General features: G+C 44.4%; 1 protein-coding gene across 4 annotated transcripts in view; it reads left to right on the top strand.

The window, feature by feature from the left end:
- RPIA (ribose 5-phosphate isomerase A) overlaps positions 1 to 14,331 on the top strand; it is a 73,328-nt gene that overhangs the window by 13,359 nt on the left and 45,638 nt on the right. Inside the window, exon 1 of one of the 4 annotated variants that reach the window (XM_029593163.1) lies at positions 6,477 to 6,703. The exons of 2 other annotated variants lie outside the window; for them this stretch is intronic. Coding sequence is in view for 1 of the 2 variants with exons in the window: in XM_029593145.1 (XP_029449005.1) it covers positions 6,815 to 6,848 (34 nt within the window). In the remaining variant the exon portion in view is untranslated. Of the gene's footprint in view, positions 1 to 6,476; positions 6,704 to 6,768; positions 6,849 to 14,331 lie in introns of those variants that run through there. One more of the 4 variants, XM_029593145.1, reaches the window with a different exon arrangement.

Consider the following 14,331-nt stretch of genomic DNA (forward strand, 5'->3'; position numbering starts at 1 on the left):
TACTCCAAACCATCCTGATGGTCCAGGTCAGAGTAAATGTGGCAATGTCTTATTCCTTTAATCTTCTTCTGCAAGGATTGCAGTATTAATAGCATCCTCTTATAATTTCTCAATACATTGAAAATATGGTTGAGAACAAGTGTCTCTCATTGGATGTATGTTCTAGTCCTTTTTCTCATAAAAGGACTTCATATACAAATCCTACATGAATATCCATGCTATACAATGCTACTAGCCGCATAGTCATGGCTATTTTATACCACATACCATCAGATGTCCATCTGCAGGGTTTTTAAACAAGTCGATCACTGCTTCTGAAAAGAGCATATTGCATGCTATTTAAGACCCTCAGCAGTTCTTGTCAATCTTCTAGCATATCAGTGTCCATTGTAATTAAAGAAATACAGAAAGTTCAATAAAAGTCTTCAGCCCTTTTTGCGGAAGGGATAGAATGTATAGTTTGCCTATTTCAGATGATACAAAGATTTGCAACAGAGTGGACATGCCGGAAGGAGTGGAGAGGATGAGAAGTGATTTAAGGAAGCTTGAAGAGTGGTCGACTGGGATTTAATGCCACGAAGTGTAGAGACATGCATCTGGAATGTGGTAATCCAAAGGAACTGAATGCAATGGAGGGTGAAGCGCTGCTGTGCACAGAACAGGAGAGAGACCTTGGGGTGATAGTGTCTAGTGATCTAAAGATGGCGAAGCTATGTGACAAGGCAATAGCTAAAGCTAGAAGAATGCTGGGCTGCATACAGAGGAATATTTAGTTAAAAAAAAAAAAAAAGGAATAATCCCCTTGTACAGGTCCTTGGTTAGGCCTCACCTGGAGTACTGTGTTCACTTCTGGACAAAAGGGACAGAGACAGGTTGGAGGCGGTCTAGAGAAAGGCAACCAAAATAATGAGAGGTCTTCCATTGAAAGACCTAAATATATATACCCTGGAGGAAAGGAGGAGCAGAGGAGATATGATACAGACCTTCAGATACTTGAAAGGTTTTAATGATGCACGATCAACAACAAACCTTTTCCGCTGGAATGAATCCAGTAGAACTAGGGGTCACAAAATGAAACTCTGGAGAGGATGACTCAGAAGCAATGTCAAGAAATATTTCTTCACAGAGAGGATGGTGGACGCCTGGAATTCCCTGCTGGAGGAGATGGTGAAGACAAAAACTGTGCAAGATTTCAAAAGGGCATGGGATAAACACTGGATCCCTAAAGGCAAGAGGGAGAGGAATGAAGTAAGGCATGGGGGTATCTTGCTGATGTGGCAGATACTACCCTTGGCAAATAGCCTTCAAAATATGATGCAGCTCCATCATTGCTTGCTGCTTCAATGGCAGGGGGAAAGGAGGAATTGGATTCAGACAACAACCAACAAAGACATTTGAGCTGAACGGTCTAGGAAAACACTTGAGCATGGGGGTAACTTGCTTGATGCAGTAGTTACTACCCTTAACCAAAAGCCTGATACTACACTTCTGATGCAACTCCAACATTGCACATTGCTCTCTGATTCAAGAGCAGCAGGGGAGGGAAATTGGTCTCAAACAGTAAGCAACAAGATCCCTGACATTGTAAAAGTCTCCAGCAGATAGTAGAGGTGCAAAACCTCTGCTGGAGACAGAAAAATACTGTGGACGGACTGCTCCAGGTTATGTGGCAGTGTCAGTAAAACTTTCTCTGTCTCCTTCTGCGGGAAGGGAGGCAAAACCCAGGAGTCTGGACTGATCTGGGTATATAAGGGGAATATTATTTCTATGTTGAGCAGGACACTGGAAGTGTCCATCAGTTGCCCTGCATTCTATTATACTATTTTTTGTAGTATTTTTGTAATAATCAAGTAATAAAGATTTGAACATAAAGTGTAGGGAGAAGGTACAGCCAAGTGCAAGAGCTCCAGCCAGTAGAAGCTAGTAGCCTATGTAAGCTCTGCCCACAAGTAGCCAAGTGTGTGCACACCACTGCTAGTGATAGGCCTGAACAGACAGACACAATAAGGCACAAGTAAAGAAAGTGAGAAAGGAGTGAGAGAGGAAAAAATAAAGGACAAGAAACATTAAGTAGAAGAGAGATACAAAACAATATACTTACCTGAGAAAAGTAACCTAAGTAAGAGTGTTCACTCGTAACTGGAAAACAGGAAAGCACATACAGAATCAATTCTTAGGTTACATTACAGAAAAGAAAGTGAAGTTGAAACAAAAGTAGTTTAAAAAAAAAAACCTAATACGTATCTGATACATATATCTGTGAATTCTTAAGAATTCTGGAGTTTGTCTCACTAGTCTAGCATCCTGGAATAAAGAATCAGAAATGAGTTACTGTAATTGTTTTAATGAGAAGTGTATTGTATTTGGCTAAAAAGAAGTTGATTTCCTAGCAAAGAGAAATTGTTTTTTAAAATAAAAACTTAACATTTGTTTGGACTCAGAAGGTGAGTTGGATCCTTTACTTTTATCCCTGCCTCCTCCCAAACCCTGGGAGACATTGCTGGCTGGATTGTGGACCCCTCTTTTTGCAGGAGACCCAGTTGGGAGGCAGGCAGGCAGGCATTGGACTGTGCACCTTGTGTAACATCCGCAGCCATGACTGCCACTACACGGAATGCCTGACTATAAAAGTAGTCGGGTATCCTATGTAGTTACCACAAGGGGGTGCAGTTTACATGACTTAATACAATTCTTGACTAGCTTCTGAGAACAAATACTCTCTCTCCTTCAGTTCAGAATTCAAGGAAGCAAAAGATCTGCTTTGAAGTGGCTGAAAGGAGGAATACAAATCTAAAATAAAATAAATTTAAATAAATTATATTACCAGGAAGTATAGAGTAATGCGAGTGTCCATAAGCGAATCAAAAAAGACATTCCAGTAATAGTGAAGGAAAAGGGGTAATCAGAAGATGAAAAGCAGTTTCATTTTATGGCTCATAATGTGATAGGAAACCTAGGTCTCTTGAGTTCTTTTTTTTGTCGGTTCCAAAATGTTTGATCATTTTAACTTCAAATGTCTTGCATTCCTGGATTGATTTAAATTTTCCTTTGATTATCCTGATCATGAGCAGGGTGGAACAGTGAGGGGTTATTTACCTTTCAAACAACTGTAGGACTAAGGGGATACTTCATGAAACTAGCAACTGCAGATATAAAACAAATTGTAGGAAGTATTTTTTCACTTAGCCCACAATCAAGCTATAGAATCTGTTGCCAGAGGATGTAGTCAAGGCAACTAATCCTCAAAAGAGGATTGGATAAATTTTGAATGAAAAATCCTTAATCAGTTAAAAACCAGGAAGACTATTTATTTATTTCATTGATTCATTTATGTACCGTTGTTCTATTATATTTAATCATGGCCGTTCACAACAACTAACAGTTTCAATTATTACATATTTCTCATAAAAATATAAAATCAATAAGACAAAATGTCTGTCAAAAACAAGATTTGCATATTCTTTCTCCTTAGATTATTTATTTCACTCTCAAATGCTTGTTTAAAAGCCATGTTTTTAGATCTTTTTTGAAAGCTTTAAGTTCTTTTTGCGTCCTCAATTCTGATGGCATGGTGTTCCACAGTCTTGGACCTCCTGTCGATAGTGCTCTGACTCTTTCCTCACTTACGGGCCAATACAGTGGAGCTCACTGTTAGCCCGGGTTTGGCCGCGCATTTTCGACGCACTAGCTTTACCCCTTTTTCAGTAAAGGGTAATAGCGCGTCGAAAATGTGTGGCCAACCCCCCCAAAACTAATAGCGCCTGCAACATGCAGATGCATGTTGAGGGCCCTATTAGTTATTCCTGTGCGATCCAGAAAGCAAAATATCATAGTGATATTAAGTCAGAGGCCACAAAAATAAAAAAGTAAAAAAAAAAAAAAAAAGTAAAATCGGGTCGGAAGACTGATGCTCAATTATGCCGGTGTCCTTTTTCCAAACCTGTGGCTGTCAGCGGGTTTGAGAACTGACACCGGCAAAATTGAGCATCGGCTGTCAAACCCACTGACAGCCGCCGCTCCTGTCAAAAAGGAGGTGCTAGTGACCCTAGCGCCTCTTTTTACTGTGGGCCCTAATTTGCATAGGTCACCCTCCTGAATCTCGTGCACCCAGGAGAGTGACCTGGGTGCTCGCCGGCTCTCCTGCGCGTTTTTCTGTATCAGCCTGTTAGGGGGTTATTTTCTAAGCACTTATCGCTCGCGAAAAAGGCCTTTTTGTGGCGGTAACATTAAAATTAGGGGGAGAGGAGGAGTTAGGGAGGAGTCTGCAGTGGCACTGCTGCCGGTGATAATGTTTTGAACATTATCGCCGGCATTAGCACAAGGAATTGCACCACCTTGTATGGTGGCGCTATGCCCATGATAGCCTGCAGCCGGCCGCACTGCAGCAGGCGAAATCGCACCGTCATGGTGTGATCGACTGTGGGCTATCGCCCGCCCCTCCTTCCCCCCCCACCCCCTTTAGTGCAGGCTTCATCATTCCGCATGGAATGATGAATCCTGGCCTTAGATGGACGCTCTGAAGGGAGGGGACATTCAATAAACGTTTGTTAGCATATCTCATGTTACGTTGTGGGGTATGCAAGTGCATTGAAGCACTCAGCCACTTGGCATCTTTTTGGTTTATGATTTTGTGAATTACACATAATGTTCTGTAGTGAATTCAAACTTTTATGGGTAGGCAATGTAAAGATTTCAAAACTGGAGTTATGTGATTGTATTTCTTACTTCCTGTAAGCACCCTTGCCGTAGTGTTTTGTAACATCTGTAGGGATCTGATAGTGGATGTTGGAAATTCGAGCAAGAGAGTGTTACAGTAATCGAGATTAGAGAATATTAGTGTTTGTAAAATTGTACAAAAGTCTTCTTGGGATAATAAAGATTTTAAGTGTTTTAGCAACCATGGTTTATTGTAACCTGCTCTGATTATGTTGTTAATATATTTTTTCATTGTAAGTTGGAATCAATTACTACTCCCAAATCTCAAATATATTCAACAAACTTAATATTCTGTATTTTTGTAAGTTGAGAACCAGTCTTGTATGTGACAGTTTTTGTATGGCTGCAAGATAAAATTTTAATGTATTGAGTATATGCTCATTTGAGGTATCAACTGGAATTAAACATTGAATGCATCAGCAGAAACAAAAGTTTATGCCTAAGCCTGCAAGTAGTCTGCACAATGGAAATAGATATATATTTAAATAATGTGACTGATAGTGAGGACCCCGTGGAACACCAGTTTTCATGGGAATGTTATTTTGATACATTATTTATCTTCACTTTAAAAGTTCTATTTTCAAGAAAAGAGGTAAAGCAGTTTAGTGCAGTACCACACAAACCAATTTCAATCAGTCTCTGAGAGAGAATAAGGTGGTCTACAATATCAAATGAAGCCAATAGATCTAATAAGATTAGCAGATAAGCTTGACTTGCATCAAATCCTCACAGGATAAAATCTGTCATGGATAAAAGTAAGGTTTCAGAGTTATGATTTTTTTGAAATCAAATTGATTTCAGAATAGAATGTTATCATCTAAACATCAGACAGTTATGTGTGTCCACTTTTTCTATAATTTTTGCAGTTAATAGTAAGGTGAATATTGGCCTATAACTATTTAAACTATTTGTATCATTATTGTTTGTTTTTAAGATAGGTTTAATTGATGCACATTTAAGAGGGGAGGGAACTTCTCCCACAGACAGTGATAGATTCACAATGTTTGTGATGTAAGGATTGAGGGTCTCTGAGATTGACTTTATTGATTTGGTGGGAATAGCATCATCTGGATGCGGTGCTAGGTTCATTTTATGTATTTGTTGTATTTCCAGCTGTGATACTGATTCAAATTCTGACCATTCAGTAGTGCCAAATGTGTGTATAGGGTTAATCTTTAGACAGAGAGGTGATAAACTGTTAGTTTCATGATCTTTGGGAAAGCCAGCTCTTGTCCCTGAGAGCCTGATACAAGAACTAGATCAACTATTGGACATATGTCTGTGTTCTTGTGACCTGGATTGTCCACTATGAGATAGGATGCAGGGCTCCAAGGACCTTGGTCTGACCCCAGCATGGCTCTTCTTGAGTGTTTATGGAGTGGTATGGTTCCGGGAAGAGCTCCCACACAGAGCTGAATGCCTGCTCTTCCTTGTGGTGTTTGATCTTATATCTATGTCAGATGACTCGTGCCTTGAATATTTGGGGGCCTGATTTTCCACTGCATTTTAAAAAATGGAATTGCGGAAGGAATGTAGGAAGATGGTCCGCCAAACGCGAGAGACTTGACGACGCTGCAGCAACACCTTAAATTTGTCGCTGAGGGGAAGGTAGGAGGGAGCGAGTGAGTGAACGAAGGCAGGGTGATGGATTCAGTGATTCCCTTGCTTTGAGACGCAACAGGTCACTATATAAATAGGGGATGCCTGCACGCCAACGTATCCAGTCGCTACACCAATTCTGCCGATTGCAAATACAAAGCAAGGGCTACAGCTTCTCCCTGTCGGAGCGGAACAGGAACCAAGTACAGTCTGTGTGGGCGGCAGGAAAGCAGTGCTGGCCAATCATGTTGAAGGGTTCAGAGCGCCGCGTAGGGGGAACCTATGAGGAACTGGCTTACTACATCCGAGCCCCTGCTGCCAGTCATTTCCTGAGAGCCCGGGAATAGCAGCGGCGCCGTGCGCAGGGGCCCTGGAGTTTCTTTGCCAGGTAGGGAACCCTTAGTCGCTGCAATAAGCGTCATGAGTATTTATTTCTGCACTTGTCAAACGTTGCTCTGAAGAGGGGGGAAAGCGTCTTTGCTAGAAGGGGGAGTGTTGTATGCCCTGTTGCCCGCCGACCGTGTATTACAAACGTGCGTTTTTGTGGTTTTTGTTTTGTTTTTGTCCGCTCCTGGATTTGCACAGCGGATTTTGCTGCTTGTTCTTTGCACAACATGGGACGAGGCTGCACTTTTTCTTGATCTGGGATGTGAATGCTGCGTGAACTGCATTAGTAAGAACGGAAAGAAATCAAAATGAGGTTTGCTTGGCGGTCCTTGGTTAAGGGGCGGAGTTTTGGATAGGGCCCTGTGCGCGGCTCTGTTCTATCTCTGCGTAGGGATTGGAGCAGTGTCACAGCCAATCACAGGGGAGAACTGCTCCGATCTGAGCTGTAGGCACAGTGTGAACGCTCAACTTAAAATCCTACTGTGGTGCTTTCTCAAGAGCACTAATATATATAAATACATATTGCATCTAAGTCCTGTCATGAATTTTAAAGAGAAAATGATGGGAGGGGAAAGAGGGTGTAAAGTATATATTTGTTCTCAATTCCTCTTCCACTACAGCAGGTATATATATACTGTACCAGAAATCATTTTGGTCGGCAAACAAATATCTGCCCAGGATATGACTGCCCAGTGGTCTTACCTATTCTGTCACCCAATAATGCTTCTTCCAGTACAGTAGTTCCCAAACCTGTTCTTGTGACTCCACAATCTAGGATTAGCCAATCTAATTTTACACACACCAAGAGCTACTTCTAGGGGATTTCTGTACAGTGAAGAATTTTTAAATTTGTGGCCCCCAAGGAGAACGTGCAAAGGTAGATCCTGAAGGAAGAGGCTGCTACATCTATCATACCTGCGGCCTGGAAAAAAGATGGCTGCATGAGCTAGGAAAGATAAAGGAGAAAGTGTTGTGGGTTCAAGCTTGTGAGGAGCGAATGTGGGGTGGACCGGGGAAAGGGGAGTGTAGAGGAAGGAAAAACCTGAGCAAGTGATAGGCTCAAGCCAGGGGGAGGGAGAGAAAGGGTTTGTGAGTGTATTGGGGTGGGACCTAGGGAAAGAGGGCAATGGGGTAAGAACTGGAATGAGAGATCTGGTGGGGCTGTGGCTGGAGGAAGAGAACTAGGGAAGGGTTGAGCCTGGTGATGAGGAGGTTGTTGGTAGCGAGGAAAAAGTATGAGTGGTGGGGTCAGACTGTGGGTGTGGGCAAAGAGCTGGGGAGAAAGAAGCCTGGGGAGACTGGAGAGAGAGAGAGAGAGTGTGCTTTGGAGTAAGAGTGCTAAGGGGTTGATGAGTGAGGAGAGCTGGGGCAGCTAAGGTTGTGAGAGGAAGTAAGTGAGCTGGTCAGGGAGGGGCTGGACTTTATACTATGAAAGTGCTTCTGGTGGAATTCTGCACAAACATTTTTAAAGTTTCCATTTTTTAATCACTGTTTTCCATATTGCATTTTAAATTAAGTTTCATTCAAAGACAGAAGTTATATTGCATTATTTTGATTAATATAGTGTAGAAATTTACAGAATTTTTTTTGTTTGTACAGGATTTTAAATTTTTTGGCACAAAATTATCCCAGGAGTAAAGAGCTAAGAAACCAAAATACACAGTGGTATGTAGGTGCCTACTCTGGCCCCAACGATATCTCTTTTGCCCCTCAGGCAGAGGACACCATCTCCTTTTCTTTCTCGTTCAACATTCCTCCCACCCTAGTCTCCATCAGGCTCCCTCTCTCAAACATTGCCCACATCTCTAATAATTCCTCTGACTCTAAAACATTCTCTCCCATCTCCCAAAGTTTCTCTCAAACATTCTCCCCGTCTCCAGCAGTCTCTCTAAAAAATAAATAAATAAATAAAATAAAAAATTCCCACCTGCCTTCAGCAGTCTTCTGTCTCTCTCTCAAATATTCCCCGGTCTCCAGTAGGTTCTCTTAAATATTTCCCTTCCTTGTCTCCAGCAGCCTCTCTATCAGTCATTCTCCCCTGTCTCAAGCAGTGCCTCTCTTTATACATTCTCCCTGTATCCAGCATTTTCTCTCTCAAATACTCCCTCCTCGCCATCTTCAACTTAAATTATGAATAAATATTAGTTTACTTTATTGACTTAATCGCCATTTCTTATGTGAGTAAATCAAAGCGATGAACAAATACAATTTGACATGAAGATAATGTGATAAAAACTTAACATGAATAAAATGTCAATTAATTAGAAGAGCAATATATTAGATTATTATAAAAGTTAATTTTAACAGCTATAATTTTACTACAGTTTGCAAAAGTCATATAGCAGCAGTTTAATAAATAGATCTGTGAGAAAAGATAATATTTTAAGTGCTTTCCTAAGCTTTATATACCAAACTAAACGTACTTGACTTGCATAACCATCACTCCTATCCATAAACATGGAACAAGATCCAGGCTTTAACCTTTTTCATAAAAGCAGAGTAACTATACTCTGGATGAAGATCTAATTGAATATTATTCCACAATATCAGGGCATAGCAACAGAAAACCCTTTTCCTAGTCTTCATCGGTTTCTCAGTATCTCTATGGGACCAACTCAGAAGATCTCTGAGGGAGAGGTAGGATTGTAAAGCTGATTAGTTGGTGTGGCTAGGCAGACTAGAAAGGCTGTAATGGTCTTTTACTGCCATCATGTTTCTGTTTGTAGCCTCTGATGAAGAAGGCAAAACACAGAGGACCTCAATACATGTGATGGGATGAGGATGAAAGGGACAGACTCAGGAGTAATCTTAGGAAATATTTCTTTACAGAGAAGGTAGTGGATGCATGGAACTGCCTCCCAGTGGAAGTGGTGGAGACAAAAACATTTGAATTTAAGAATGAATGTGATAAACACAGAGAATCACTGAGGCAGTGATGGGAATTGTAAGCGCTACATAAATTGGACAGATGGGCAGACTAGATGGGCTATATGGTCTTTTTCAACCATCCTGTTTCTTATAAAACTCTCAAATAATGCGGTCCATCTTATTAATTTGTTTAAAATATTTATAGTCCACCTGTCATCCATTATAAACTGGTTAACAAATAACAAACAAACCCAGTGAATGATGGCAACACAGTAATAAAATAACCTAACTCGTGGATAACATGAAACGAAGTGAACCTCCTGGACCAGATCATAGATAAAGGTCTCCCACGCTTAGCTTGAAAAGAAAAGGTTTGTAGTTCAGCTCACTGCATCATCTGAAGTTCCAAATGCCTGTGCAAAGAGAAGAATCTCTCAGCTTTTTTTCTAAAAGATTTTAAATAAGAATCCACTCTTAGATCAGCTGGTAAAGCATTCCACAAGTCTGGGCCTGCCACCATAAAAGTTTGATCTCTTGTATTGCAAGGATAAAGCATGTAAACAGAGTAGATTTCCACAAGATTCTTACCTGTGGAGTGTAAAGCCTGAGGTGAAATGTAAACTTTTAATTTGGAGGCAAGGCAGGCTGGGCTTTTATTCAGCATCTTACACACTGATGTTAATTTTACACGCCATATCATGACGCCGTGTACCACTTGAGACACTAGCTGTGGCATTCTACACTATGTGTAACACGGAGAGTGTAGAAGCTGGCAATCCAATATGTTCTGCTTTGCAGTAATATAGCCCTGTAATAATCACAGCTTGAAGGATTGTACGAGCATCATCGTGATTTAAGAGAGGTTTTAAACTGCAAAGCATACAAAGTTTTATAGAAAGAGAGTTTCTGACCTTGGCTTTAACCATGGTTGGAAGGATAAGGTAGAATCACATACAATGCCAGGTTTTTGACCTGATTGGAAATTGAGATCGACCAATTGCCAGCTTGCGGAGGTGGAGGACATTTCCTATCGTGTAGCAAATGGACTCAGGACCAATGGGTATAGTGTGCTCCCGATAGCAGATGGGAGACGTAGTCAGATTTCAACGCTGACGTCAGCCTACATATACCCGTGCAGGAAGTTTAGCTCTTCAGTATTTCTCCGTCTCCTAAGCAGATAGGAACACATCCACACACTAGAATAGTGTTAGCAATTCTAAAACAAGAGAGAAAATTTACCTCAAGAAGACGAGCTCCGCTCTCCTGCAGTGATACCTAAGGGTCCCTCCCCCAGTCGAGAATTCCTGATGTGATTTCCGAGATCCTTCAAAGGTAAGCCTCGGTCCAGTAGCCAGCTCCCGGTGTGGACTTAGCCCATAGGGTGGCTTAGAGGCAGTGGGTGTTGAATCGAGCGAGGCGGTGAAGGTAATTCCCTCTCCCCCCGCAGCCAGAGACCGCCCGGCACGAGACCGTGAAACGCCGAGATCAGATAAGGTAGAAAACTTTTTCTAAGTCTCCGAGGCTCGAATTGCCGTACAGATCGTTCCTTCTAGTGTCTGTAAAATCGGGTTGAGCAGCCCCGTCCGGGCTAGACCCCAATCTGGCGTGAGGGTCCACACACGTGGAGACCCAAAGGGGGAGGTGGGGGGGTCACCATCTTGCCCGCATGGTCGTCGGCGCCATTTCCCCCCTTGATTGCCATATTGTCCGCACAACTGAGCCATGTGCACAGCGGCGAGCCGGGCGAGCATTTGTGCCGTGCGCACAGTGGCCCGCATAAACAGCCCGTGCACATACATAGGTCTGTTCGCACAACTGCGCCCATCTCGCCCAGGCGCACAAAGTGGTAGCCTGTGCGCGTACCTCGCACGCACATCGCCGGCGCAACCGGAACATACAACTAAATCTTCCGGCGCGCACACCTACCCGCACATACGAGTTTGAGCCACTCCACACACACAAATCATGGCACTGCTGGCCAAGAAAGCCAAGGGACAAGCCCTCTGCCCAGCCTGCCACCTGAGAGCTGCGCAACCTGAAGTGGCCTCCGCCCTATGCCTGCAGTGCGAAGAGGCTCGGGGAATCTAAGCAAGGCCCCCCACAGCCAGTAGAGGGATCCGGACCTCTGTATCTCTGACTTGGTGCCTACTCAGGGGGGCACCTCGGGGGCCTCCACTGGATTCAATATGGACCCAGGGACCTTTTACTGGGTGGAATTCTTCAAAGGGCTGCAAACCTTTGTCCAGGCACAATCTGTACCGCCTGCGACACAGACTCAGTCTCCACCAGAAGCACAAGACCTTCCAAGTGCCTCTCGCACCTACCCAGATGCACCCCATCCAGGCAAAAGCCTCCCCTTAGGGGATACAGACACCTTGGGAGAAGAGTCTGACTCCCTGGAGGAAGGGGAAATCCCTCCAGGGATGGAACCATATCGAACCATGATGCGAATCTTCTCCAAAGATGAGTTACCAGCTCTCATGTGTCTGACCCTGAAGACGCTGGCCATTCCAGGAGCGAGTACCACAGTGGAGCCAATGACGAACCCAGTTTTGGCCTGTCTCCGTCAGGCCTCATGCTATTTCCCAATGCTGCAGTCCATACAACAACTGATTGACCTGGAATGGAATGCCCTGGAGGCCAGCTTCAAAGGAGGATAAGCCCTATACCCCCTGGAACCCACAGCCAAAGAACTCCTACGGTTCCCAAAAGTGGACACCATGGTCAGCGCTATCTCAAAGCGCACTACCATCCCAGTCGAAGGAGGAGCTGCACTCAAGGAATCCATCCTTAAACAGTCATTTGATGTCGCAGTAATGACCCTGCAGATCACTTCCTGCTGCACCGTTGTGACATGTGCCTGCTTGCTTCTCTCCGGGGACGCAACCACTTCCGCTGAAACATTAGAACCGGCGATATCTTTCCTCATGGATGTGACCTCTGACCTGGTGCGCACCTCAGCCAGGGGCGTCTCTTCCATAGTGGCAGCCAGAAGGCAACTATGGCTCCGAAATTGATCAGCTGATGCGACCTCCAAGACGAACCTCACGAGAATGCCTTTTAAAGAATCACTCCTGTTCGGAAGTGAACTGGAGAAGTTAGCCAACAAATGGGGCGAATCCCCAGTACGTCAGATACTGGAGGACAGGAACAAAAGAAACCAGCACTCCTCTCCCCGAAGAACCAAGGGCAGAGGAGCCCAGCATTTTAGACCATACAAAAACACATACGAAGCACCTCGCCCCTCAGGCAGGGCCCAGTCCTTTCGGAACAGACACAACAAGAGGGGAGCTGGCTCAGGTACAGGCCCCGACTGCACCCCACAATGAGAATCAACAGACCCATCCACAGGAAGAAGTCATAGGGGGCAGGCTTACCCTCTTCTACCAAAGATGGGTTGAGATAACGTTGGACAAGTGGGTCCTAACCATCATTCGAAAGGGATACTACTTGGATTTCCACAGCATCTCTCCAGACAAATTTGTGAGATCACCGTGCCACTCCCTCTCCAAGAGGACGGCAGTGGAAACCACACTGACAAAACTACTCATCCTAAAGGCGATAACCTCAGTGCACATGCACCAACAAAATACTGGTCAGTATTCCATCTATTTTATCGTCTCCAAGAAGGAGGGGACGTTCAGGCCCATCCTGGACCTCAAGACCGTCAGTCGCTACTTAAGGGTACCGCACTTCCACATGGAAACCCTATGCTCAGTCATAAGGGCAGTACAACCGGGAGAATTCCTGACTTCACTGTATCTATCCGAAGCCTATCTCCACATCCCGGTCCACCACGACCATCAGCGCTTCCTACGCTTCGCGATACTGGACTATCACTACCAGTTCCGAGCGCTACCCTTCGGGCTAGCTACCGCCCCTCGAACCTTCACCAAAATCATGGTGGTAGTGGTGGCAACACTGAGGAAAGAAGGAATCCTCGTACATCCTTACTTGGACGATTGGCTGATCAGGGTAAAATCTCCAGAGGAAAGTCACCAGACGACCACCAGAGTCAAGAATCTACTGCAGAATCTCGGGTGAGTCGTCAACACAGCCAAGAGCTGCCTACAGCCCTCCCAGTCGCTAGAGTACCTGGGAGTCCGGTTCGACACCAAGCAAGACAAAGTTGTCCTTGCCCCAAGGTATGGGACTACCTCCAAGTCCTCTGTCTCATGACATCAACCTTGGAAGTCGTTCCATGGGCAAGGGCCCACATGCGCCCACTACAACGTTCCCTATTGTCACAATGGGATCCGATGTCCCAGAAATACTCCATGCACCTCCTGCAGAGGTTTGAACGCAGCTCCAATGGTGGCTACAGGAGGACCACCTGAGCAAATGAATAAGGCTATCCTCACCGAACTGGATCTTGCTTACCATGGATGCGAGCCTGCGAGGGTGGGGAGCCCACTGTCAGGAACTGATGGCACAGGGACAATGGGACAAGCAAGAGTTGGGATGGAACATAAACAGACTGGAAGCCCGAGCAGTCAGACTAGCCTGCCTACGATTCGGCCACAGACTCCAGGGAGAATCTGTCAGTCATGTTGGACAACGCCACAACAGTTGCATACATCAAACGCCAGGGAGGAACCAGAAGCCAACAGGTGTCCCTGGAAATAGACCCCCTCATGGCGAGGGCGGAAGCAAACCTGCAAGGAATCTCAGCCGCCCACATTGTGGGAAAAGACAATATCTCTGCGGACTACCTCAGCAGAGAGAGACTAGACCCAGGGGAATGGACGCTGTCGAGCACAG

Source organism: Rhinatrema bivittatum, chromosome 1 (genome assembly GCF_901001135.1).
Source record: "Rhinatrema bivittatum chromosome 1, aRhiBiv1.1, whole genome shotgun sequence".
In the NCBI taxonomy this organism is placed as follows: domain Eukaryota; kingdom Metazoa; phylum Chordata; class Amphibia; order Gymnophiona; family Rhinatrematidae; genus Rhinatrema; species Rhinatrema bivittatum.